Source organism: Suillus subalutaceus, assembly GCF_016647625.1.
Source record: "Suillus subalutaceus strain FC151 chromosome Unknown DFJ58scaffold_1, whole genome shotgun sequence".
Taxonomy (NCBI): domain Eukaryota; kingdom Fungi; phylum Basidiomycota; class Agaricomycetes; order Boletales; family Suillaceae; genus Suillus; species Suillus subalutaceus.
This window is the reverse complement of record NW_024540250.1, coordinates 159319-186679: the sequence shown is the minus strand read 5'-3', so window position 1 is coordinate 186679 and position 27361 is coordinate 159319. Positions and strand designations below refer to the sequence as shown.

Here is a 27361-nt window from a genome sequence, read left to right as displayed (position 1 = left end):
CAGGGAAGCCCTGGGCATGCTCCCAAGCTTTGTATGCATACAAAGAAGCCTTATAGATAGCTGGCAAGTATGCATACCTACCGTTCTACGATAGCCAGGGTTGTATTAATACCCCTGCCAGGGTGTGGTGCCTTGAAATAATTTTAAGCATCATTACATTGAGATCGTTATGTCTAAGTTGAGTTTCAATGTTGTCACAATAAGCTCTTATTACATAGTAAGGCATATGTGCAGCGCACCTCTTAGACTATTATCTGATTCCATCACCCACCATACACACCAATGCCCAAGATGCTGCCCACGAAGAGGCAGTGATTGTCAGAGACCACTGAGTGCAATCTCTGTGGAACAACAATTCTGGCTCGTGGGGTGCAGCCTGATGGTACACATATGCCTGCAAGCCTTCTTGCTCAGTGGTCTTCTCAAATGAGCGCAGAGTTGTGCGCTGATGCCACCAGCCGCTTTGCCATTCCAGAAAGGCCAGTACTTGTCTCATTTCTTCAGCCAGTAGCTCTACCTCCTCAGACCATTGAGCTGTGCGTGCACGTGCCTTGCACCACTCAATACGGACACCTATCTGAGTCAGCCATTGATCACATTGACTATAAACACTCACAGTCTTGAACATGCTCGTTCTTGGATAGACTGGAGTCACCATCCGTCACCAGCCAGATCCATGAGATAGTCCCAGTGCCTTGAGTGTGATCACCTGTGAAATCGCCCATGGGTCAAATGTCCTCGTGTCTGAGAGGTCAAAACCTTTCCTCCCAGCCCATCTTACCCAACCGACAGCTTAGTGATGCCATTGCTTGACGTGCACGCTTGTATTTCTTTACCACTGCATCTTTCTTTGCCTCGACACACCCAATCAAGTTCTGCGCATGGGTGGAAGACACTTGGCCTCGTAAGTTCTTGTCTTTGAATTTGTACATGTGTGAATGTAAATGAAGGTGTGAATGGAGTTCGTTTAGGGCATCACAAGCCTGTGCCTGCCAGAGTTCCCATTCATACTGCATCAAACAGTGATCACAGTCGAAATGCTCAAGAGCTGATGGTAGATAAAGTGGAAGATCTTGCGGCTTAAGTAGTGCTTGGGGGGCACTGTTTGTTGATGAGCGCAGCATGGAGACAATGGGCATGTAGAGTTGTTGGTAGCGGGACCAAGAATCACTGACACGTCTCTGTAGCACATTAGTTCTGTGAATGATGGCCTCTCTTTGCTTGTCCGTGGGATGAAACGAGAGATTGGAAATGTCATGTTTGAGCTGTTGTCTGTTATAACATTTGAACAATGAACACAAATTGAAAGAGAGGCGTTACATACTGCATATCTTCTAATTCAATCCTGCCACTAATAAGGACACTGGGCGAGACATCATCATTGAGTGAGTGGTCGATCCCTGCCTGTAGCTCTTGTGCTTCTAATTCTGCAAGCTGTGACCTTACCGCAGCCTGCGTAATAGCTAACCATATAGTAGATGATCAGCACAGGTTTGTAGAATATAGTGGCAGTGACATATGAGCAAGCTTACTTTCAAAAGGATTTGGGTGCGTGCTGTCCTCCTCCCACATCTCGACTTCGATTCCCCACTCGCCCAGCAGCGCAGGCTGAATAGTTCCTTCCAGGTCGTACAAGGCAATATGATGTTCCCGTTCCCACTTTACAGCTTCCTCCATCTTGCGCTTCAATGTATGGCCTCGAGAGTGCAAAGTATCAGTAAGTGAAGCACAATGCTCGACGATAAAAGCTCACCAAGCGCTGCAGTCTTTTTCCAATTCCAATCACCAAAATGATCATCTAATGTATCACATCATGTTCCTGGTCCCATCTCCTTCATGCGTGATGCGACACGATTGGCATTTGCCCAACACTGTTGCGGTGCCTCTCCATCAGTCTGACCTACTCATTTAGTAAGGTTCCACGAGAACATGAGCTGACAGGCTGCAATGTGGGCAGCAATATGAAACTTTGGTATGAAGTATCGAACTAGTATGTCATCATGTGGTATATGGAGCCGAGCCAGCATGTGTTCCATCCTGCTCCATAGCTTTTTCGACCATTGACAAGCGATATCGTAGGAGATGTTTAGCATTGTTACAGTGAATCCGACGAGTGCTGAAAAAACAAGGTAGTCCATGTTAAGATACCTTGTGACACTGTCAGCTGACTGAATGTGAAACATTGCAGAAATATACCTTTCGCCCTTTTGTAAATCACCTACCCCGTTCGGCAATTTGAATTTGTGTCGAGCGCAGTTGATGGTCCCTATGCCAGTTGCTGCCAGGCCTTGTGAGGATTTTGTGTCAGCCATATTTACTGCATTATGGCTGACACAGGTACTGCGCTAGGATGAAAATGTTGAGTATGTTGACCCCAACAGTCCAGACTACATACACACCTCTTGTCGTTCATTAGCTTGCTCGGATAGGTAGCTTTTGTATGCGCTGTGAAAAACACAACAAGACTAGGCACTTGTTAAGGTACTCAGCCAGTATATGTCTAATGCTCTGCCTATGCTGCTATACTTGCAACAAAGATGCAAGAACGTTTGACCCGAGGGAAAAGCTACTAAGAACAACTCAAGATCAAAAGACCCGAAAGAGCGCCAATGCACGGGAAAGAGCAGAAGTCAAGAAAGCGGACACTGAGTCAAAGGAGGGTGCTGGATAGCGAGTGAGATCAAGGGTATTGATTGCAAGAGTAAGGAAAGTCAAATAGGGGTCATAGAGCGCAAGTAAAGGGGTGACTACTTCTAAGTAAAACCTAAGGGAAGGAAATACAGTCGAAGGGAAGTAATGTCGAAGTAGTCACCATAGGCTTCTTATACTAGAAAACTATACCATCTCGGACTTGGAAGGGATAGGATATACATGTAATAAGGCTGTAGCACTTTTTACAAACTTGAGGCAAGGCAAATTACATACCAATGAGGTAGGATGGACCATGGATGGATTCCGACGTTTCGGGTGATTCCTAGGGCGCGAGAACAGCGCGCTGGATAAGTGCTAAGCGCGGGAACAAGCGCTAGATAGAGCGGACATGCACTAATGCTCCTATAGACACATTGCTGGTAGTTCCGACAGTGCTAATAGCGCGGGAATAGCGTCGGATAAGTCGCGGGAGCATGAATAGCGCTGCGGGAATGTGCACACATAGTGTGGGAAAGTGCAGAATAGTGTCGGACAAGGGTTATGGCTGAGACAAGTGAAGACTGCTGATAGGGGAGTAGTGAATAATGTGAGGGATAACTTTGGTCCACCTATTGAAGGCTTATGCAGGTATACATGCCTAGCGCCAATATGATTGTCACAGCGCACTCCTCCACAAAATAGGCCCATCCTGCATTTAAGCCAGGATCTACTTGGTCGGAGGAGACAGTCTTCCGCTTCAGGCGGAAATTTGCATCTATAGCGACAAAAAGTGCATACAACCATCTGTCAACCGAGGTTAGCAAAATATTCTCGTCAAAAAATTAACTGTAAACACACCTTGTTGCTGGAGGTGAATTCTCCCAACCATGGGGCAAATTTTTGTCAGGATGCGGGCATGCTGGACACAACACTGCAAGTTCCCCAGCTTTTGTTTCGGCAATGCCACCAGGGTCATGACCTCGGCCACCACATCTGAGTTGCCGAAGGTGGCGCCATTCATGGACTGTCCTCATGAATGCAGAATAGTGATCCTGTAAGTTTGAGTCGGATCAATATTACACATAACATTGAAAATTCAGGACTCACTCTGACTGGTGACAATCCGGTATTGTCAGAACGCCTGGATAAGCTATGGTAAAATTTGTAGGCCGAAACCTTGGACTCATATGACAGCAGGTGATAGTGTTTGAGTATGTTGAATGTTGCAGCCGTTTGTGGATCCGTTGTTGTTGCTGGATACCATCGCATTCATAGTAGTTGCTTGTAGCGCAGTTGGGCAGTGTTGCAGCCACAAAAATCTAACACAACTTCATGGATCCCATTGACATCAACAACAACGAAGTCGTTGCCTGCTGAGGGACGCGGATTGTAACAGTGGTCACCAGGAGTGTGACCCAATTGAACACGTAGACCAAGGGACTTGAGGTGCGTGCGCTGGAAAAAAGAGCCGTTCCACTCCTGCATTTGTAGGTTAGTATTGTAGACCGTGTATCTAGTAGAAAGTGCGTACCTTGATGATATGCAATGGATTGTTTTTATGGCGCTCAACAACGCAATAATGGCAGGACATTTCCATGCCAAAACAGTCCCTGCATCGGTACCTAGGTTCGTTAAATTCACTGCCACAGTGGCAGAGTGTGCGCTGGCCCTCGGGACCACGACCCTCCAAAAAAATGGTCTCATCAAGGAAAGATTGGCGTTCTGGGAGCCAAACGAGAAGTGGGTTATCCTAAAATTTTCATTAGCCTAGGAGATATCATTTACATCCTCACTTACCGCAGCATATCTTTTGCGCTTATCTTGCAGAACATCACTCACGGGAGAATCACAAGATGGAGACACTTCATCCCAATCATTGTAGCCCAGGCAATCCATGTGAGGTTCATATAGTGAGCCAGATGGCTCGCTTTCGAGTGTGGCGTCGCTAACTGAAACATGCCCTGTTTGTAGAGTAGTGCGCCCACTAGTATATGCATATTCCCATATCAACTTAACTGCTGGTGTTGGTGTGGAGAGTGGTTGGATGAAACACTTGAATTGCAACTTTGGTTTCTTTGTAGCCCATGTCATGGCAGGATACTAGAACAGTGGTGTCGAGCATGCAAATCATCGATGTGCTGGATTCAAGCACGTGACTTTGTTTATTGTGATTGACGGCATTCCAGACCCTTATGTTATAACCTCTAATGAGTACAAAAGAACATGGTGCAAGAAAAGCTCGTATTGATTACAAGATTGCCAAAAAAAATCTATGTTACATGCATATGTTGAAGTTGTGGTAGTTGCAAATCAAATTTTGATGCTTTTCTGATACATCATCTCCCCCATCGAGTGAGCAACTGTGAGCTCACAAAATCCTCCAGAAAACAACAGACACTGTATATCCTCTAGATACGCAAGCACAGTCCTTAAGAAACGGGTGACTGAGTCAGCGGTGTGAAAGAGAAATAGTGACTAGGCAGTTAGAAACTAGCGCTACTTATCCAAATAGGCGCGAGTGTAGTATTTGACCCAAGAGGACTGCTATTGAAGCAACTCCCTTCTAATATGCAAGGGTAGTGATAGCACGAAGGACTAATAACCTATAGCGATCAGCGACTAGCGACAAGTGAGTTCCGACAGAGAAACGTGCGTATAAGTGAGAGGCGCTATGCAAGTTATTTTATGCGATAGCGCTATGCAACGTCCGACTAGCAACAGTAAGAAGAAATCAAAGGGAGCGAAAGCGAGGAGTAAGGTAAGACAGTGCAAGTGAAATGCCCAATAGCAACTAGATTATAGCTCGACTACCAATAGTGATCCTGACGTTGCGAAAGTCAAACTTAAGAGGGAACTTTAGTGATGTGCACTTAAAGCAAGTCAAGCGACACATGATCAAAGAGATTGGCAAGAGTGGAATCGATTGCACCAAGACTAGGATATAGCGACTAAAGTGACTCAGACACCAGCAAAGGTCTGGGGAAGGGAAGTACTGTACTGTATGTAGGACAGGTCATTTTATCATACTGCATAAGGGTTCGGAATTGCGTAGGCGAGTATAGTAGCGACACTGGCAAGGGCATGATGTAGTGACAGGTAATAAAACATGCAATGCTGCAGAACACGAGGACACATGTAATAAGACCTGTGACTGATGAGTAGCGACATTTAAGGAAAAATAACGCACCAGCGGAGGTAGGTGGACATAGGCAGGACATGGGAGGACGGAATACCTAGGCGTCAGACCGGGTAGCACGCTATGGGAGAAAAGTGGTTCCAAAGCGGATAGCTTGGGAGCTGAGTAGCGCTGGTGACTAGCACCTTACTCTTTTCCTCTAGGCAAGGCAAAATATGCCTATGACACTCATACATGCCTAGCGCTGGTATGATTGTCACAGCAGCATGCCACTCAGGCGAGACTCCACAAAAATTCAGGATTTGATCTTGCGTGGGAATGGTCCGGTTGAGTATCTCCTGAACCTTAGCGATTGAGGTTTTGATGATGGAAATATCACCAGGGGAGGAGTCTTCAGGGAAACTCTTCACATAGTTGCATAAGACTCCCTCAACAAATTTGCAGGGGTCATCGCTGATTGTTTCCAACATTTCATCCTTGATTGCTTTGAGGATGTGTAGGCATTCTGGAAGATCATGTCTGTGTTAAAATTGAGTTTAATATTTCATTTCATATCTATTTATAAAAATGACATATGGCTTGTTACTTTCATCATTGTCTGACTCTGAGTCATCATCCAAGTCAGACTTGGACTTGGACTCATCTTCATCTCCGCAATGCAAAGCTTTCGTGACAGTGTTCAAGAGCTCCTTTGTGAATTTCTTTGCTGCCTTTGATTCCTTGGTTTTAGAGCTACAAAGTACTCTTCGCCTCTTCAAAATATCATCTCTATTCCTTCAGTGTGATTGGTCAGGAACTAATGGAAATAAACAATCGGCGTATGACATACTTTGCATAATGATGGCAGGTGCCTTTCGCGCACAGCTTCTAGCTTTGCTTCCAGCGTTTTATGAATGACTGGACGGACCATCTTGACTTAGAGAGAGATTTCATTAGAAGTAGCAGTAGTATTAAAGAAAAAGAACTTGAACCAAGGATTCTCCTTGAGTGTGGCAATACTGAGTCTTGGTTGGATGAAAACTACTAACAGCTATTGCACTGAATTGGTCCCTCTCTAACAGTCAGACGAAAACACATGTGCCAGTTCACAAGCATACACTTGAATTGAAAATTTCCTCTCGTTACTACACTAGCTAATAGCTATTACCTGCTACAAACATCTAAACTCACCAATGGCACCACCCACCAAATATTCTGCCAAGCAGATCGAGCTTATGCAGACATTCCATGATCAATTTCTCGAATGTAAGGCAAAAAAATTACGAACCTCTGTGGAATCCCTTTTTTGAAGCATGGGGGGGGAAGTTTCCTGAGCGCGCCGTAGTCTTCCCAGACATTCCACTTGATGTCAACTTGACTGAAGAACAGTTGGCAGTGCTATCAAAAGCCTGGGCATTGCGTCAACAGGTACGTATATCTTTGCGAATATTAATTTTAATAACATGTTCCTCACCATGTTAACAGCGCTTGATGGAGAAATTCCGTAATGATTTGGGTGGGTCAAAAGTGGGTCGGCAGGCGAATGGAAAGAACACCGCCACAGTTAACAAGATGATGAAGAACATCCTGACGAAAGACTCGATGCACAAACCTACTTGAGTCTTGAAACCATGGGAGATGTACTTGAAAACGCACTATACAAAAGTCAAAGATGCTGTAAAGACTGAGCAGGAAGAGCTACAAAAACGCACCTTTTGCTGAGCCAGCCAAGAAGACTGCCCTGTGTGTCATTAGGTGGCATCTCTAATGTGCTTTCGACAATGAGTCCGAGGAAGTGAAGGAAGAGGTCTTTGCAGCTGTTGAGGCAATGAAAGAAAAGAGATGCACAGAGATAGAGGAAGCCAAGAAACAGAATCATGATAAGGAAGTGTAAGTCACGGTTACCATCTTCGAATACAAACAATGCTTACTTACAGCATACACAGCTACATATCCAAAATCGCTGTGATTTTGTCCCAGTTCTTCGAGGAATTGCATGAGATGACGAATTGGGTATTCACAGTACTCATGGGTGGGCCACATCCTGCCGCAGGTGGAACACTTGACATCAGTAGTTTCCATATTGGTACAACAAAACTAGGCAATTGGTTCAGTCAGGCCTACCCCCAATTCTCACAGAATATTATGGTTCCTTACACACAATTCATAGAACACGTTTTTTGTAAGTTCCTTGCCTTACTCAGTAAAAGATACTCAGTACTAATGTCCTTTCAAACAGCTGATGCAGCTGCTCTGTTGAGAGCAAAAAGCTTGCTGCCTGCATTTGATACATCATCCACTCTGGTCATCACTCCTGGACCTTCCTCTGCCCACTTAGCCTCTGATATATTACCATCTACCCCATTGAATACTGGCACAACGGCAACTTCCGATACATTGTTTTCCTCAGAGCTTCTTAATCTCATGGAGGGTGTCGACACCTTTCGATTCTCCTCTGAGCCTTATGCATCCCTGCCACTGATGGACACGGATAATGACACATTGCAGCTATCTCTTCCCATTCTTCCCATGCCTCCACAACTTCTTTCACAACTTCCTCATGAGACGTCACACAGTCTCAATCAGTTTCTGTGGGACCCATCTCCAGAAGACTTTGCTCAACGATATCTGTCACCAATTAGCACGTCACCACTACGAATTTGGTATGAAATACAAAACACACTGATTCTAACAGGCGATGAATCTGCTACTAACTCAAACGAAGCTGGAGCGCAGCCACCGCCCTATTACACTACAGATCCCACCTTCGTTTTCCCTAACTCCACTCCACCACCCTCCCAGGCGCATTCAACCCATATTCTCTCAGCTACAACACCACCTGCTGCACCTGCCAGCACACCCCCCACTCAAACTCCAACATCTCCATCTGATGCTGCCCCCATAGGACACCCTTCTGACACAGGCAAGAAGCACAGATGTGAATCTGAAGAATGGTTGAATGTCCCTGTGAAACGTCAGAAGATTAATGTGTGCAGCACTAGGTCTAGCCCCCCCACCCTGATTGATGAACAGCGACAGATCATCAGAATGGTTGAGGCAAACATCAATGGTTCCAATCTAAGCGTGCCGCAGAAGCTAACAATATTGGTGGCTTATCCACAACTCGGAAGACTGGGCACAAATGAGTGCATGTACGCATCTCCAAGTACTATATACCATTGTTGCATGTATATATCATAGTTAGTACTTGCATGTGTCGTTTGTCTTGTCGTGCAATAATTTGACTTGTTAGTTCTTGGCATCTTAGAACTTGTGGGATTAGGTGACACAGATAGATGCCAGTGACCTTCAAGCAAATTTCAGCGTGTTTCAGAGTCTATGTGGACACATTTGCCGGGACTTAGAGGAATTTCGATGTTTGACTTCTTGTTAGTTTCTTGATACCTTGGAACTTGTGGGATTGGGTGATGCAGATAGGTACTAGTGACTTTCGAACAATTTTCAGCATGTTTCTATGCAGACATGTTTGTGGGACTTAGAGGAATTTCAATGATTTTAGCCAAACTCAGCGATTCAATGCAGATCAGATAGGCACCAATGAATTTTCAAATGTGTTTCTAGCCAGACAGAACAGGACAGAACTTAGAGGAATTTTATCAACATGATCAGCCTACAGTCTGATTGGGCTTGTCAATTAGATGCATCTCATGATCCAGGCCCTGGTCATCGGACAAAAGTAATGTCACCTATATATAGACTAAAGAACCGTGATGCTATCAAAAGAAGCCTAGGTACCAGGTCCAGAGAACCGCGGGTCAAGCACCAGACCAGGATCCTCCACTGATACATCAACCCTATAGATGTTAGACAACTGTGGACTATAGGAATACATGTATCAGTTTTGCCCTCTGATTGTAACTATTTGATGTATCATTCTTACAGTATGGCCTGATGTCTCACAGCTTCTTAATCATCTATCTGACTGAAACACCACCAACATTACTGTTGTAGTCTCAACTCCCGCGGGATGCCAAGCCACTCGCGTTCATCCTGTATGCTGACAAAAATAAATTATCTTCTTTTGGGTCTGAAAAAGGTTATCTGATCATCATGCGCATTGCAAACTTGCCCATTCACATTCGCAATGGCAACACAACCCTAGGAGGAGGTCATGTTATTGGTTGGTTGACAATTGTTAGAATCTTAGCATGTGCGCTGCTGCTAGTGATCTTACTGACTATATTGTCAGGTTGCCGAGGATCAAAAACACACCAAAAAGAAAAGCTTTGTAGACTTCAAAAATGCGGTGTGGCACAGTTCCTTCTACCGGCTTCTCCAGTCAATCAAGCTGCATTCAAAAACTGGCTACTGGTTTGAATGTGGGGATCACATTCGACGCCGTCTCTGGCCCTTAATACTGATCTTAAGTGGAGATCATGAAGAACAGTGAGCACTACCATTAGTTTACTAATCTACTTCGAGGCTTGCTTACCTACCGGAGATGTGTCATGTTGTTAATTTGCAGCATGAAAGGCAAATTCCCGTGTCCAATCTGTCTAGTCCCTCAAGGCGAGCAGTCGGTCAATCGCATCTTCATATTGCGCACAAGCCGCAATTCCCAAGAGGTCCTTTGCACTGCGAGTGGAAAGCACACAGAAAAGGAAAAGGAGGAAGTCCTAATGGCTTATTCCCTATGAAATGTAGAGGTATGTGTTGCTGTGCTCCGCCGACAAATTCACTGACTTCGTTAAATTAATAGAATGTATTTTGGAAATTTTTTCTTGTGGATGTTCATCAGGCGCTTTCCGTTGACCACCTCCATATGTATCATGAAGGTTTATGGGAGGACCATCTCTGGAAGGACTTTCTATTCTGGATTTCTGATCTTGGATGGGAAGCCGCCATGGAACTTGATGCAAAGTATGTAATCTTGCATAAATTAAACACTATTCATGTTGCTGACTTACTACCTTATTAGCTTTGACGCTCTTCCACGATGGCCCAACTTGACACACTTTAAGGCTGTCATGTCAATCAATTTTAACGATGGTTCACTTCATGAGGACATCTCAAAGGTATGCCATGCATCAACTTCAAACACAATATTTTGGTACTGACGCAAACTTTAAATTAAAGATGGTTCTCTTTACAGCATAAGATATCCTCCATCAATTGCAGTCTAAGCTAGGATACTTACTTCTTCGGTGCATTCGCTACTACATCGAGCTAGATATCTATGCTTTGTTTGAAGTTCACACCGAGGAGACTATTGCGGCTGGAAGGGCAACCCTGGATACATTTTCGGAATTGATGGAGGTGAGTCATTTGGATGCCAGAATCTGACTCGTCTGATCTGGGTTTTTTTTTAGGAATATATCACCAAGTCGCAGCCTGAAACAAGCAAGAACTGGAACTTCCCAAAGAAGCATATGATCACGCACATATTTGATGATATTTTGGCTAAAGGTGCAACATGCAACTACAATGCCAAGCCAAATGAGAAGATGCATCATGATGGTGCGTTACAGAAAATTTACCTTCAACGGACAAACTTCAAGGATGTTGCTCCTCAGGTTTGTTGCAGTGCAGTGCGCAAGTCTAATGTTTTACTGACAAGCTACAGATCTTGCACTATGACCATTGGTTACTAATGTCGACATCTATGCGCATCAAGCTTAACAAGCTTGACAACTACAGCTGAAAGGCTACTGACCCAGAGACAAATGAACCTGATATTGAACCAGTAGCGGGTTCAGATCCTGTCGCCCATGTGCGCTTAGGTTCAAAGCAAGGCAAACATTCATTTTCAGATATCATGCACACACACAGAACCAACAGCACCTTTACCGAACTTTTGGACAAAGCTTAATTGCTTCCTCAATGTGTTCCTACCTGCAGAATGGCATTCCCTTGCCAGATGGTCCAGGAAGGGCGCTTCATCTCCGAGCCGAGAATGAGGTATACTATTAATACTCTTCTCAGTGTTGCAATTGACCATCCTCAATGATATTTCTGGCAGATTACAGAGTTTCGATTCCTGCGGGTGAATTATGAGTCCTTGGTTGATTGGCGCATGCACGAAGACTTACTTCGGTGCAACCCAAAATTCTATGGATCACCGAGGTTCGATTGTGTCATTGTGAAAACTACAGACAATCTGTTCTTTGCTCGCCTCATGTACTTGTTCGGCTGCTCGATTGGCGATACTGATTTTTCTCTGGCCCTTATCCATCCTTATGATGCTGGTATTGGTGTTCGTCGAAGGCAGGATGTTGATTTGGGATTGTGGCATGTACGAGCCAAACCTCAGCTCATCATCTGAAATCATTTCTGTTCAAGAGGTGGGCAAGTGGCAAATCCCGGATATGAGGCTTGACATTACTAAGCTGGTAAACCTTAATATATAGCCACCTGAAGTTTCAAAACATAGGTTCTGAATTTCTCGCTAGCGGCCTAAGTTCTTCGTCAAATCATTAGTTGAGTACTGAAACTGTGGTATAACCGCTACAATACAACACATCTAGGTGGTTATTTTAATAAGAAGTGTGCGTCGAGGGACGCTGGTCAGGAAATGTTCATTTCTAAGTGTAATTTTCAGAACATGTGACGAAATAAGTATATTAATAGTACGACGCGTCGATATCAATGTGACGCTGTCCTCGATGTTTGATCTCTCTCCGTCGTCCTAGCACCATCAGCTTTCACCAAACCATTAGAATTCCATTATACCATTGCATTATGTATTCTACAGCACAGAACTACAGTAACAATCCGGCTCATACTAATATCAGAACGCATACATTCGGATTAAATCACACAACGGACGACGGATTAGATTCAGATCAGTCATCCGGCTATCCTTCAAGCCCAATCTCAGACTTTGCTGTACTCCCAGATAGCGAAGGGCCTTCATCCTACTGGCTCCCAGATTCATCTCCGAGTCGTTCTGCCTCACCAGAAGTGTACATAAATCCCCCAATCTCAGAAATTAACATTGCTGAACAGCTGGCATTACATACAACCGAGGGACTTTACCAGGCGTTCCGCGCCATGTGGATTACTCACACGTGTCAGCACTCAGCAGCGATGGAGTATGCGCTGCCCTGACTGTGAGGAGTGGTGTCAGACGAGTCTCCCATCCGTAATTCCTCTCTGGGACACTGGGTATTTCAACGCCCTGAGTGCTCATCGAGGCAGCAAGAAATGCCTCCGAACAATCGCTCGAAGGAGCAAGACAGCCAGGAACGTGTCTGATGAACCAATCACACGTTCCCTATCGTTTACCTCAGATCAAAGCATGTACGTTACATTTTGGTCCCATTTCATTATCTTTGATATCAACTGATTGGCCAAACCTCACAGATTATTTTCTGCTGCTTGTCCTGACAATTGTCCTGGACTCCTGGTTGTCTGGCCACAATATCTTCCTCCCTTCGTCATGTTTCTCCCTTGGGAACGGTATTATGACGGCCTAGATGGACTCCCCTTCGTCATCAATCTTACCCTGCCTAGCACACCTTATATTCGGTCAAAGTGTTGCTTCATGTCTACCTTGGTTGAGGGTTCACCTTGTGGCGAATGCGCTGAACTCTCTGCATATGTCGACCACCTCTCCCAAACCGCACGGGATCCAAAGCCTCATACTAACTACAAGTATCTAGGCCTTGCTAATATGCAAGACATTGCACAAAGCTATGCCGATCAAGCTCGGCAATTGAAACTGCAGGTATGTTTATTCTCATTCTGTATATGCGTTCTCACTAATTCAACTCCAACTCAGGGCCTCAACGCTTCACGTGAGTATATTAGTGCTCTCACTAGGCTCGACGACTACCACCGCCTTCTCATGGCAATTTCTGAACATGACATTCCCCGCCTCCAACAAATCATCCATGTCGCCTTGGGCAATGGTGCCAGTGTCCGAGAAATTATCAACAAATTGGAGGACGCTCTGGAAGGTGCCTACCGTCCACGGGGCTACGGTGCTGATGATCTGGACATCGCTACACTAGTCTACCGACTTGGGGGCTGTCAACTCCTCTTCACATTAAATAAGAAGCTTAGTATTCCGTCTCTACGCACCCCTCGCGCTCGAGCAGCCTTCACTACCATCTCCCCCACCATCGGCACTATTCGCGACGAACACTTCGATGCGAATATCCAGTCTGGTATTCTTAGTACCCGTGGTGATATCACGCCACTTCATGGAGTCAGTATCATGATCGACGAGATGGCTATTGAAGAAATGGCGGTACATTATAGCAAATATAACAAGATAGGCGGACTCTGCTGGAAACACTCTAATCTGATAGATCCAGTTCTTCGGACTTACGACTCTGCTGTCGCTATAGCACAGAAAATCCATGATGACGAAGTGCACCTCGGGAAGGAAGTCACCGTGATTGGCTGTTGCTTGTTTCGGCGAGGATGAGCTATACCCTGTCCTAGTTGCACCCACATGCAAGACGGAAGATGCAACGGACATGGAGGGTGTCCTCAAGTGTGCCTTGCAGCACTGGAAGGCAACTGGTGCAGAACAAACTGTCAGGCCTATCTGGTCACTTGCAACTGACGGTGACGCCACTCGTCATGCAGCAGGCCATAGACTTTTTGTGAAGAAGCCCTTATCCTCAGAGTCGCCACTATATGGTATTCTGATCAACATGCCTGGCTTGAATATGTGGACAGGGGATGGCCACGTAACGCTAGACTTTGATCCAAAGCATATTTTCAAACGTAAGTCTTTTTAAAATCTTAATTGAGTCTTCGAGTCTGATAATTCCTTTGATTTAGGTATATGCACGCTGATACGCTCTCCCTCAGGCATGACACTCAACAATGGACGGGTCATTAATGCTATGATGCTCTCTCGCTATCTTGTATGGCTGCCCGCTTATGACGAAGCCAGTGTCACAAAACTACTGCATCCTGATGATCCACAAGACGTCCCCCGAGCAGTAGAGCTTATTAAAGCGATTATCGAGCTCACTCAGTCACAGCGCGACTTCCTGAACGACTCATTTTCTCCCGATGTCGATAGACGTGCTGACTTGATGTCTATCGCGCTCCTCAGTGATGTGATCGAGTCTTTCCTCATCCCCTTCATCAATGTCAATCTTTCGCTCACGGAACAGGTCCAGTACCTCAGCCGATTCGCTCATCTTTCATTCCCCTCTTCCGCTCTCACAGACGCTCCTTTATGTCTTATCAACTGTACTACGACATGCACACCACGGTTAAGAATATCATGTTTTGCATAGCGAAGCAACAGGTTCTTGATCCGCATGCTCCCTTTTTTCTTGGTGACTCTGGAGATGACCGTCTGGAACTTCACTTTGGTTGTACTCGGATGATAGGTGGCCATAACTCTGAATGCTCATTTTCACAGGTGATTGACCGCTTGGGTGCCGCCAAAGATATTAATGGTGTGTTCAAGCGCCATCCTGAGTTGGATCCAGGCCATCGTCGTCTGAGCCTGGGCACCCGAGTCGAGGACATAGACCACATCAACCGTGATATGTGGAAAGGTGACATCATATCTGGGCGTTGTGATCTCCCAATTGCCTGGCACAATGGCCGGGAAATGGCCATTTCTATTCTCAGTACTTCACAAATCAATCCTATCAACTTCTCCTTCATTGAGCTCTTTCGTGATCCGGGTATCGACATGCTGCGCCCCTTTGGAGAAAACAAGTACTTTGGGATTTCAGAGGCAGATGAGGAACTCCCTCAGAGGTAAGTTGTATAGTTTCGAATCGGATGTAGCTCACTCCTCGCACCATAGCCCACTTGCGCCCATAATCGCTTCCCATGTTAACTTAGTACACCCAATCCCATCTGCCGAGGCTGAGTCTGAAGAAGTCATGCTGACCTTCGAGGAAGCATTGACTGCGGAGTCCATCTCTGACGCTCCACCTACTGATCACCTTTCGCTTCTCGTTGATCTGTCTGCTCCTCCATTGCCTGAAGGTCCAGGAATACGTCCTGATGACTACCTATTGTTCAAAGGTCGGTGGATTCACAAGCAGACGGTGTGCTGTCTCGTCATCAATAAGGATTTCATTTCGAAGTCTCACAATCGACTGGAGCGGGTCCGTGCGGGTTACACCAAGGTCAACAAGCGAATTGACATGTCTGCTGGCCGCATAACTGATAAACACTCATTCCTCATTGGTGATATCTTCCTTACAATTCTTCATTCAGGTGTAACACTTTCTATCGGCATCCTGCGGTCCACACTCATTACGTCGCTCAATATTTCTTGCGCATCAATGAATATTGCGGTCATGAAGGCCTCACAGTCAACGGCTAAAGTTACAGGACAGCTTTTAACCATCATCCCAACACATCCCTCACCCGAGTCCCCGACATCTTTCCTGTGGAATGGAGGCTACGTGAAGGCTCGCTCTATCATCCAAGGAACCGAGGAGTCGACAGAACGTGTCGTGGTGGTCAGCGTGCCTGGTTCACTTGTCAAACCTGTTAATCCCAAGCCGATGTTCATCCGGTTTCAGGATGACATCAACGCTGACCAGTTCCAGGAGATCAAAGGCGGGCAAAGCACTTGGCAAGTACGTCAAGATGCACTTCAAGCTGCTTGTGACATCTTATGGGCGAGGGCTGTCGAAACCAAAGTCCCTCTCAAATCCATTGCGCAAGTTTCACCTTCAGACGTTGTCATGTTCCCATATTGATCGATTGATGGTATGTCTTTGATCAGCATCAGTCAATATATGTGTCGCTAATGGTTCTTATTAGGTACACCAGCTATCGTCTCCATCGAGGCAGGCAATCTTCTGTCTGCGTCCAATGGAGAACGTGTTACTACTTGCCCCCTCTGCCATGCAAAAGTCACCAATATGCGTGCCCATGTTGGTCAGCATATCTTGCGTGCATCCATGAATACACCTGAGAAGATCAGTCTTAAAGAACCGGTTTGTTTTTGTATCATATGCTACTCCACATGATTAATTGATTTCAATAAGGTTGGCGATGTTTTACCGTGTGGATTCTGCGGCCTGTTCTGGACTTCCCGAATGTGTTATTACCATCAAGGTTCCTATCAACGGCACTCCAGACTGGGAAACAAAGTGCGCCTACCGACACACATTCAAGTATGGATTCAGCAGATCACGGGTCGAAGAACAATCCCTGCCGGAACGTACCCTTGAAGTGCGGTCTATGCCATCCAACCCTCCCTCCTGAACCTGGAAAAAATTCGCGAAAGGTGCCAGCGGCTTTCGTTCAAAGTGTCTGGCGCTACAATATGGCCATACAAATTCTCAGTAAGCATGAAGAGTACGCCATTCCTGGACGCAGAGAGGCCGGTGTTCCTTTGCCTGAGGGTGTTTGGAAGTCTATGGAGTTGAGTGAGCTCGAACAGGCCTCGGCTGGCATCCCGAAAGAGCACAGGCAGCCTCCACACATTGCTCTAGTCAGGCAGGGGAAGGAGAATATGCCGGCTTCAGGTTCTCGCTCCCTCAAATGCTCAGCAACAGCGTCTGCGGGACCCATGACATCCAAACGTGCTCGCACCACTATCCAACCTCTTCAGACTGCGCGTACTTTACTCGTGTAGTTATTCTGACAATTGTTTTGCATTCGCTATCATGTTTTGATCCGCTGATCTGCTTTTGATCCATTAGTGTCCTTCGTAGTGCCTTCATTATGCTTTCTATGCTTTGAATTCACATATTTGTAGCCTACGCATTGTACTCGCGACTACAATACCATTTTTCGTCGTGCTCTCGCTTCAATCACTTGCATTTGAACTACAATGTTCTCCGTGCTATTTTGGCCGAGAGCATTACTATATATGGTCTAATTAGCGTGACCGTAACGCTGTAACAGTGGTGGTAGTGGTATGGGAAGTTTGTCCAGGTTGATGTCAGATATTTGAATTTCCCCCACCTCTTGTTTCTGTTCAGTCGATTGTTCAAGGCACTGCACTCACCAGGAATCCCAACATGGCTGGGGATTATTTTGTCATGCACACTGTGGACACCGACATATTCCTTAGAGTTAAGGCTCTTCAGGTGCAATAATTTTGAGGCAAGCCATTCTCAATATACCTGGCGTCCTATTTCCCATCTCGTCCTCTTCTACATACTAAAGATTGCCTTCCTGCATCCTATAACTCCTTCACATGCTCTGTTCACTTCTCTCTGTATCATTTGCCCAAGAATGTCTATATTTGCACTGATAATCCTGACCTACCCACCTTCATCAGTAAACTACAAATTTCATCACAGACATCAACATTTTCGACAGTTCCCACAGTAACCCACAGAGGGACAGCGCTCACAGCAAACCTCTCCCAGGCAGAGCAATTTCACACACTGCTTGGTATTTTACTTTCAAATTTGTTAAGTCCCGCATTACATGTACTACTTTAATCAAACTTTTGCTAGTACTCTATACTCTCAAACTCGACCCTCATCATGCAACTATTATAGATGACGGCATCAACATGCAACGACTCGCCAGCTGCCGCTCACCGTCAATATCCTCTGCCTGCACCCTCTCACACCCTCTCGCAGATTTTTTTCTTTATTTTTCATTCATTTTCACTAATTAGTAGTAATTACAACCTTCCCGCACACTGTCAGGATGTGCGTGATATCTTTTTCGACCTACTTACTCGATGCTGATGGTGCCATGGCCATGTTCTGCTCTCAGAATGTCGTTTTCACTTGTTCTCACTCGCCCTCACTCATTCTGACTTGTTCTCGCCTGTTCTGACTTGTTCTGACTTGTCCTTGCTCGTTCTGATTCATCCTTGCTCGTTCTGGCCCATTTGGACTCGCCCTCACTCGTTCTGGCCTGTTCTGATTCATCCTTGTTCGTTCTTACTCGTTCTGGCCCATTCTTACTCGTCCTCGCTCGTTCTGGCCCGTTTTGACTCGCCCTCGCTCATTCTGGCCCATTCTGACTTGTCCTTGTTTGTTCTGACTTGTTCTTGCCTGTTCTTACTCGTCCTCGCTCGTCCTTGCCCATTCTGACTCATCCTCAGCTCGTTCTAGCCCGTTCTAACTCGTCCTCACTCATTCTGACTTGTCCTTGCTTGTCCATGCTTGTTCTGGCCCGTTCTAACTGGTCCTCGCTTGTCTGCGCTCGTTCTCACTTGTAGGTAGTACCCACGGGTAAACCCCTCAACTATGATACGACAACAACGATGACGACGACGACTCGACGATGATGATGATAACTCAACGATAATGACGACAACTCGACGATGATGATGACAACGACAACGACAACATCGACTCAACGACGACTCGACTCCCATGACTTGACTCCTCCAATGACTCGACTCCAACGACTCGACTCCAACGACTCAATGACAACGACTCAATGACAACGACAATGACGACTCAACTCCTCCTCCTCAATGACAGCAACAACAACAATGACAACGACGACAACCCAATAATGATGATGATGATGACAACAACAACAACACAACGATGATGACGACAATATGGCACAACGAAGCGCTGCATTTGCACGACGTCCGTCGTAGATTACTTAATGTCTAGTAGTACCTGTTCATTTGCAATGCATTTGTTTTCATTTACTTTTATGTGTAACTTGAGTTGCAAAAAAAAAGCGATTTCTAATATATTCTGTGTAACTAGAGGGCTACTGTGGAGCTCTGGGAAGCTCTGTACAGAGCTGTACAGAGATTTACAGAGATGAGCCTGTCTGTCCAGTGGGGACCAAGCTGTGGCTCTTGTGAGTTGTACAGCTCTGTACAGCTCTGTACAGAACAAAGCAGTTTACTGATGTTCTATTTTGGCCCACTCATCAACCTTATCTCCCTGTGGGGTGCTACTCCGCAGAACACACTGCTTGTCTCTCACGAGGACTCTATCTTCAGTATGAACGGCGCCAATAACAATGATTTTGAGTTGGCTGACGATGTACTCGACGCTCTGGTCGTATGTGTCGTGCACAGGACATATCTCTTGTGAAGAACTTGGTATAAAACCTTGAGGTACTTAAAGCTTTCTTACCATCACCTCAATCCCCATATCTGCAGTTCTCCCCTTCATCACACCACAATGGTCTTGCAAATTGCTAAACACATTCGCTGCATTGACTCTGAGAACACTCCTCCTCCTGCGTGCCTCTCTGCAAAGCCATTCAAAGTTCCCACCAGTATCCAGGGTGCCTCTCCCCGCTGCCGAGCTCTCATTACAGGTGGAGCACACCACCCCAGGCATGCAATTGAGCATGCCAAGAAGCTCAAGTCACAAACTCCGTCCAAGTACCCAATTATCCCAGTGCAGGTGAACTTCTCCACTCGTTCTTGTGATGTCGAGATGGGGGACTCATCAACAGTGTGTACAAGACAAAGGAGAGAACTGACTCTCTTGTCAAGGCAGAGAACAAGATTCAAACTTGTGTCAAGATCGGCTTGAACAATAAGATTCAGATGCCATCCCATTTCCGTCCTGTCATCTTCTACATGCCAAAGGAGCTTGGTGGCCTTGGAATGCTTTCGATGGTTCATGATCTCATCCCGCAGAGTGACTTGTGATGGTCCAAGCAAACTGATGTCAGAGGTTTGTCCATTCTCTTATTTGATGACCATTCTCTTGCTCACGTTGTTTAATCCATACAGTTACTTGGAGGACCAATTGATTCCAAACTTGTACAGATATCTTCAGCCATGAGAGGCAGAGTTCTTGGATTCAGCTCATGTCTGGATTGACATTCAGCTTCATTGGGGCAACTTCAACACTCGTGATATTGAGCGACTGCACATGTCTGAAAAGAACTGTTTGAATAACATGCGCAACTTGGGACAGAAGGATTCTTACGTCGGGGTATGTTTCACTGTGATCGTAGTTGCAATCAGCTTACATCTACCCAGCAATGAGGCTCAATCCAAGCATGGTATCTTGATGCTCAAATACCCCATTAAGCAGTTGACGCCGAAGACAGTGTTCACATGTGTCTCCACACCCTGGGAGAGATTGGCTGGATCTATACCAATAGCAGGAGTGAGAGAAGACTGTTCACATGGTTTGGGAGGCACAGGACATCCGCGATGATGAGCACCATCAAGAACACAACTGTCAGCGTGATTATCTTGAGGATAAACGTGCTCAGGCTTATCACTCTGGATAATGTTCGCAGGACCATTCTCCTTATATGATTAACAAACCGATGCTGCTGACGCCCGCCCGCGGTCAGGGACCGACACCCCATTTGCTCTCACTTGTCTTGGCTGCTGGACAGTCTCGTCCTCATCTCCCCCCACTGTCAATCACATTCTTTCCGGTTGAGAGTGCGCCCAACACTGCTGTCATGGATGATGGTGGTGGCAGCTGGTGGAGGATTATACTACCCGTATAGTACCAACATCATCATTGCCCGGTATTCCAAAACACGAATCCATGCCAGTACCTCCTGCCCCTCCACGTAGGTCTACCCATATCTCTCCACCTTCCGAATGCCTATGCGCATCCCTGGATACCCCCTACATCCCTGCCTCTGACTGCCAGCGCTCAATGCAACCTTTGGTTACTGAGTAACGCCACCACGAACTGCAGTGTCTCGCCACCCAATTCTTCTCTCCACACACTGTCATCACTAAAACATCTCCCTCCTGTCCAGCACGTGTTGAAAATGGAGAATGATTCATTCTACAGTGGGGTATAATCACGAACTGGGATGACATGGAGAAGATCTGGCATCACACTTTCTACGACAAGCTTCGTGCGCTGTGACAATCATATTGGCGCTAGGCATGTATACCTGCATAAGCCTTCAATAGGTGGACCAAAGTTATCCCTCACATTATTCACTACTCCCCTATCAGCAGTCTTCACTTGTCTCAGCCATAACCCTTGTCCGACACTATTCTGCACTTTCCCACACTATGTGTGCACATTCCCGCAGCGCTATTCATGCTCCCGCGACTTATCCGACGCTATTCCCGCGCTATTAGCAGCTGTCGGAACTATCAGCAATGTGTCTATAGGAGCATTAGTGCATGTCCGCTCTATCTAGCGCTTGTTCCCAGCGCTTAGCACTTATCCAGCGCGCTGTTCTCGCGCCCTAGGAATCACCCGAAACGTCGGAATCCATCCATGGTCCATCCTACCTCATTGGTATGTAATTTGCCTTGCCTCAAGTTTGTAAAAAGTGCTACAGCCTTATTACATGTATATCCTATCCCTTCCAAGTCCGAGATGGTATAGTTTTACTAGTATAAGAAGCCTATGGTGACTACTTCGACATCACTTCCCTTCGACTTGTATTTCCTTCTCCTTAGGTTTTACTTAGAAGTAGTCACCCCTTTACTTGCGCTCTATGGCCCCTATTTGACTTTCCTTACCCTTGCAATCAATACCTTTGATCTCACTCACTATCCATTACCCTCCTTTGACTCAGTGTCCACTTTATTGACTTCCGCTCTTTCCCGTGCTTTAGCGCTCTTTCAGGTCTTTTGATCTTGAGTTGTCCTTAGTAGCTTTTCCCTTGGGTCAAACATTCTTGCTTCTTTGTTGCAAGTATAGCAGCATAGGCAGAGCATTAGACATATACTGGCTGAGTACCTTAACAAGTGCCTAGTCAGGTTGTGTTTTTCACACCGGTATTGTCATGGACTCTGGTGACAGTTTCACCCACACTGTGCCTATCTATGAAGGTTTCACCCTTCCACATGCCATCCTCCATCTTGATCTTGCTGGTCGTGATCTTACCGACTATCTGTACACTCTGGCATGGATCTAGTATGTAACCTATGGTCTGCATGTGGCAACTAGTTCCCTGGTATGAAGAATCTGATCCAGCAGGCCATGGCCAAGATCACGAAGGCCAAGATCATCAAATGTTCACCATTTCACAGACGTAAGTGATCATATTTTGTCATTAAATTACGAGACTTGATCCGTCCGCATGTTGATGTGTAGATTTCCAACGTGTACTATCACACATGGACTGCATCATGCTGCAATGATGTTGTACGTCTTCACTGCATTTAAATTACTGTGCCATTGAACTTACTTTTTTTGGTCACAGCCTCATGACCTCAACAACTCTGAATGAGCTAATAAGCACTGGGTGTCAAACCATGTGTAGGGTAATATTGAGGTCACTCCGAGTCGCTTCTGCCTCAGTTACTAATGACATTTTTCAGATGGAAAAGCCGCTTTGTAATGATACCTGACCACATGACCACATAAAACAGCATCAACTCTCTGAATGAGAGCAACAATGTTCTTGTTGCACAGCAGCCAAAACGTTCTCACAAACGCGCCCACGCATTGTCATCTAAGGTATCATCAGTGTCGCAATCGGCATCTACAACACCATTTGGGACCGCATTGGAATCCGCAGTAACTGTCTCTGTCGCAGCTTCTGATTCATTGAAGACCAGTGATGTCAACAAGCTTATTTTCGGCTTGGTGAAGAAGTATGCAATAACTACCAAGATGTTTCTCCCCGACACAGTCATTTTCAAAATGGACTGTCCTCATCCTCCAGTCGATTTCTCGGACCCAAATTGTTATGCAAAGAAATCTGTGGAAAAGGACGCGCTTGTTGCAGAACTCTATGCATCCATCAATCATGTGTTGCACGCTCGGATGCGAACAAACGTGTTCTTCAACCAGGTGTGTAAATTTCCTTACCTCAAGTCATTGTAATGAATGTTAAAGCTTCAATTAGTTTGGGAGTAGAATGCAGCAAGCTCACTCATCATTTCTAAATGGCCTTCGTACCGTTGCAGGTGGTATATTCAACATGCCCAATGAGTACTTTGTTTCAAAATACGATCGTACTTCCCTCCCTCAGGTCATGGACTTGATCAGATGGGAAGCGGGCAAGGGGAAAGTGTTCAATATCTTCAAGGCGCCAATACTTTACCCTGACCATGTCGTGAATGGGAAGAAATGTTTTAAAAACTGGATAGTCATTGCAAAGGTAAGGTCTACTCATCAACAACAGACATCGGCACTCATATTTGGTTTTGAAGGTTATCAAGGTTGTGATATGCGGAAAGATGTCATTGTATCCCAAAGCACGTGGCAGACCACCTCCCTACACCAAGATATGGCAGCTTACAAACTGCACTCCTGGCCTGATTGCGTTTGGTGTCACATCAGTAAGTTTTCACTGCTCTAAATATAAACTGAGCTGATACTCATCATGTCCTGTAGACCATATTCGTCCTATCACCAGACCAGGAATTTTCAGGTGATGGAGTCGGTGCTATTTCCTCAATTGCTTATCACTCCATCTTTCGGACGGTCAAGAAATTCTTTGTTGTTAAGTGGACCCACCAGCGCATCAAATCTGTTGTCGAGCAAATCAACGGATATGTATTTGATGGTGTTGTTAAGACACAGCCATCCGACGACACTCCGTGCACTGTGGAGCACGTCACTGAATCACTTGATCATATAATGGCTGCGCTGGATGCTAGTGATCCAGACTCGGACAACGAGTTGTTGGAATATGTTGACTTGCAAGTGCCGGCTAACAAAGATCTACACTATTCCACTCTAGCTGCAACCACCACAACCTTGGGACCCATAATTGTGGAAGCCATGCCCACCGTCAATGTTCTTCAAGTCAAAGTCGCAGCCCCCATTGACAGGCCTATCATTCAAGATGACCCTATCCCACAGCCTTCTACTTTGACTTCATGTCTCATGACTCCCATAGCACCACCCGCAGAGACTTTGGTAGATGCCCAGGATCATGTTGAAGGGAGCGAGGATATATTACTAGTTAGTACCAAATCTCTGACAAAGGCACCCAGGGGCAGGAAGAAAAAGTTGGCCAACATCAATTCCACAGCTATGCGCCGCTCCTTGCGTCATCCTGTGGTATGATATCTCTTACCTTATATTAGTTACCCATGCTTGTTTCAGTCCGGTGTCCTTTGAATTTAGAAGCTTATGTGTGATCTAGGCCCACAAAACAAAGCCAGTCGACAAGCCGTTGATACCAGCATTGTTTTGTGGGCATGTGAGGACCTGTTGACTGAGACTTGAATCCCAGGTGGTGGCCAAGACGGAAAGTCCCTGTAGCACAAGCCAATAGTCTGCAGAGTCTGATTCATGTAGAAAATGATAGTCCTCGTGATGTTCTCCTCAGAGAAGCCATCAATCTCTGCCATCTGAACATTGGTGGAGGTGCCCCCATGCTGGTGCACAACAACATGTCTGCTGCACAGCTTTGTGAGTATCTCGCTAGCACCCTTGACGTAGAACTGATAGCCCTGCTTGAGCTTGATGACGACACCCATAGCTTTGCGATCGCTAGAGAATGGTATCATCTGAACAATTTCCGCCGCATCTCTCGTTTCCTTGTAATCCACTCTGAATCGTGCGTAGATGGTCCAGGGGGTAAGAAACACAAGGGCACGACACTTAGAACTACCAAGACACTTAAATAGGGACGTGGTGGGAGGGTAAGAACTATATCGATTCAGAGTGTACGCTGTCTTAATAACCAAGGGTCTTATATAAATACGTATAAGAATGTAATGACACCACAATTACACTGGATAAGACTTCTTGCCAGTCCTCGATTAACACGGTCTACGACTTTTCTTCTTTCGTGGTAGATAATGTGTGAGTTCTTGGGAGGCTCACTAAACCAATCAATTAGATTAACTTAGCCGAAGCTCTATTATCTCTGATTGAAACTATGGGATTGTCTAGGATATACTGTCTAGACACTTGAATTGGTTTCCTGAATATACGATAAACTGTTGAGAAGCTGGTCTCAAATGTGACTACAATGACCAAAGCTCGTGTTGGTCAATATACAAATACCTGGTGAGAATGCTGGTCTCACAAAACTGGGTTTCTATCGCGAGAAACTTATGTAATCTCAAGGGAAACACTTTCCCTGCACTTGTCTGGACAGTACTTACAAAGGAAATGTGCTTTGTAAGCAGCAATCTGCTCAGTCTGAAGCTTCTTAGGTGAGAGTTCAATTGGTTCAAGTGGGAGATTCTTGAAAGCAATAAGTGGGAGATCTATTTTTTGGGGGGAGAATGGGCTCTCCTTATATACATTTTGTGTGGGAATATTATGTAAGTAAAAAAGGTGATGTAATGACTTCAGAATGTGAGAAGAATATCCCAAAAACTGGAGCAGAATGTTCTAGTAGGTGCAAAAGAACATTCCAGAATATTCATGGTGGGATAATGACATCATTCAGAGTCATTATGAGTCATTGGAATGTTCTAGCAAATTCCATGGAACATTCTGGAATTGATGACATCATTATGACATCACTATGATATCATATCTTTCAACAGAATACCTGCAGGAGTGTGTGTGAAGTCCTATGACATCATTATGACATCATACCCTGTAGGTACAATTTTATGAAGCATCTGATTAGTCAGAGCATCCTAATAGAAAAGTTAAGTAAAGAAACACTAGAGAAAACTACTCAGAAATAATGGAACAAATAATAGTACACAATACGCGGGCTTTTTAGATAGATTTTTGTTAGGCTTTGAACTTTTCTCTATGGGTTTCTCTAGCCAAAGTAAATAAGCCAAAGGAAAGGCAATACCTTAACCTTCAATTTGCTTCTCATATCAACTAGGTCATTATGTGATTCCCATCTCACATATGACTTTTCTTCAAAACATGGTGGATTCATGAATCACTGAGGGAAAACTGAAACTATTGGACCAAGGTTTGATACCAAGGTATGGGTTGACTAGTCTGAGGACTAAGCTAACAGACTTTGTCTTTTAGGGGGATACCTAGTAGTCATGTCCATGCATGATTCCCAAATCATGCAGGACAACGCAACGTGGTCAGAGGGTGAGAAACACGACACGACACACGATGCACGTCACAATCAACGTGTTCACTTTCAAATGCCAATACAATCTTGTTGTAGTATTATTAGAAGTTCCCACAATGAGATGTTAATGGTATTACTAATCAATTGCAATGAGTCAAACTTGAATGAAATTTGAACTTCATTCATTGACAATGCACCGCAGCCAGCTCAACAATATTTTGAATGTTTGAACTTCATTCAATACCTTGTGTCACGAGTTCCAAATACAAACCATTATTCTTACTTGAACACTCGTAAAACATCTAATAAGCGCCCGTCACAAGTGCCTGTCGTTAGCGCTCAATCAGCATCTGTACCTATAACCTTTACAAACCCTAACCCGAATCCATCCTTTACATTTCCGAACTTCTCTATTCCATTAGCGCCCACTACCTTTATCTCCGATATTCCTGATTTCGACTTCCTTTCACAAGTGATTAAGTCACGTGACTCTAGAACCTTCGAGAACCCTTGCACAGCTGTTACACGCTTCATGACATCATAGGTGTAGTTATATTTAGATCATTGTATGATTCCCTTTTCTATTTAATGATTGGCTAGTTAGTTCAGACTCAGATTCATTCTCCGTTTCAATATATGTATATAGGTAGCTCGTTGTAGTCAGTAGTTCTTTAGTTCAAACCTCTTGTGTATTAGCTCATTGCTAGCAATCCAAGACGTACCTGCTGTTCTTTATCCTTTCTGTTGTGATATCCTTTGTTTGAGTCCTAGTCTCTGCCCCTGCGTTAATTCGTTATAAGGGTTGTGACACCTTGGCATGATCTTGCCCAATTTTTCACTACCATTCCCCATGATATCTTC

At 45.2% G+C, this 27361-nt stretch overlaps 8 protein-coding genes across 8 annotated transcripts; 7 read left to right on the top strand and 1 right to left on the bottom strand.

Annotated features, from left to right (window-relative positions):
- Positions 1-263: 263 nt before the first annotated feature.
- Positions 264-4228, bottom strand: DFJ58DRAFT_712347 (uncharacterized protein; the record flags this gene model as incomplete). Its single annotated transcript, XM_041383851.1, has 18 exons — positions 264-294; positions 354-619; positions 666-709; positions 782-875; positions 897-1072; positions 1103-1272; positions 1325-1463; positions 1533-1697; positions 1754-1798; positions 1853-1900; positions 1940-2148; positions 2197-2345; positions 2400-2445; positions 3319-3435; positions 3490-3683; positions 3739-3884; positions 3945-4110; positions 4163-4228. 18 exons carry the CDS (start codon positions 4226-4228, stop codon positions 264-266), a joined length of 2271 nt encoding a protein of 756 aa, XP_041251112.1.
- A 2711-nt stretch (positions 4229-6939) lies between these two features.
- On the top strand, positions 6940-9298 carry DFJ58DRAFT_835374 (uncharacterized protein; the record flags this gene model as incomplete). Its single annotated transcript, XM_041392244.1, has 9 exons — positions 6940-7012; positions 7059-7174; positions 7232-7273; positions 7533-7636; positions 7684-7928; positions 7986-8734; positions 8780-8898; positions 9141-9184; positions 9213-9298. 9 exons carry the CDS (start codon positions 6940-6942, stop codon positions 9296-9298), a joined length of 1578 nt encoding a protein of 525 aa, XP_041251111.1.
- A 1436-nt stretch (positions 9299-10734) lies between these two features.
- DFJ58DRAFT_712346 (uncharacterized protein) lies at positions 10735-11576 on the top strand (the record flags this gene model as incomplete). The annotated part of the gene is made up of 4 exons (XM_041383850.1): positions 10735-10782; positions 10886-11023; positions 11077-11280; positions 11412-11576. 4 exons carry the CDS (start codon positions 10735-10737, stop codon positions 11574-11576), a joined length of 555 nt encoding a protein of 184 aa, XP_041251110.1.
- A 168-nt stretch (positions 11577-11744) lies between these two features.
- DFJ58DRAFT_645452 (uncharacterized protein) lies at positions 11745-12011 on the top strand (the record flags this gene model as incomplete). The annotated part of the gene is made up of 1 exon (XM_041381423.1): positions 11745-12011. A coding segment is annotated over one exon (267 nt), but the record flags the coding sequence as incomplete, so codon positions are not given.
- Positions 12012-13145: 1134 nt separating this feature from the next.
- On the top strand, positions 13146-16401 carry DFJ58DRAFT_720422 (uncharacterized protein; the record flags this gene model as incomplete). Its single annotated transcript, XM_041384707.1, has 6 exons — positions 13146-13433; positions 13488-14081; positions 14134-14443; positions 14501-14920; positions 14968-15442; positions 15492-16401. 6 exons carry the CDS (start codon positions 13146-13148, stop codon positions 16399-16401), a joined length of 2997 nt encoding a protein of 998 aa, XP_041251108.1.
- Positions 16402-16823: 422 nt separating this feature from the next.
- On the top strand, positions 16824-17285 carry DFJ58DRAFT_720421 (uncharacterized protein; the record flags this gene model as incomplete). Its single annotated transcript, XM_041384706.1, has 1 exon — positions 16824-17285. One exon carries the CDS (start codon positions 16824-16826, stop codon positions 17283-17285), a length of 462 nt encoding a protein of 153 aa, XP_041251107.1.
- Positions 17286-19770: 2485 nt separating this feature from the next.
- On the top strand, positions 19771-20260 carry DFJ58DRAFT_850889 (U5-snRNA binding site 2 of PrP8-domain-containing protein; the record flags this gene model as incomplete). The annotated part of the gene is made up of 2 exons (XM_041393805.1): positions 19771-20049; positions 20091-20260. The coding sequence occupies 2 exons, from the start codon at positions 19771-19773 to the stop codon at positions 20247-20249; spliced, it is 438 nt and encodes a 145-aa protein (XP_041251106.1). The 3' UTR covers positions 20250-20260.
- A 3129-nt stretch (positions 20261-23389) lies between these two features.
- DFJ58DRAFT_638717 (uncharacterized protein) lies at positions 23390-24195 on the top strand (the record flags this gene model as incomplete). The annotated part of the gene is made up of 3 exons (XM_041381319.1): positions 23390-23644; positions 23697-23825; positions 23881-24195. Coding segments are annotated over 3 exons (699 nt in total), but the record flags the coding sequence as incomplete, so codon positions are not given.
- Between the last annotated feature and the right edge of the window lie 3166 nt (positions 24196-27361).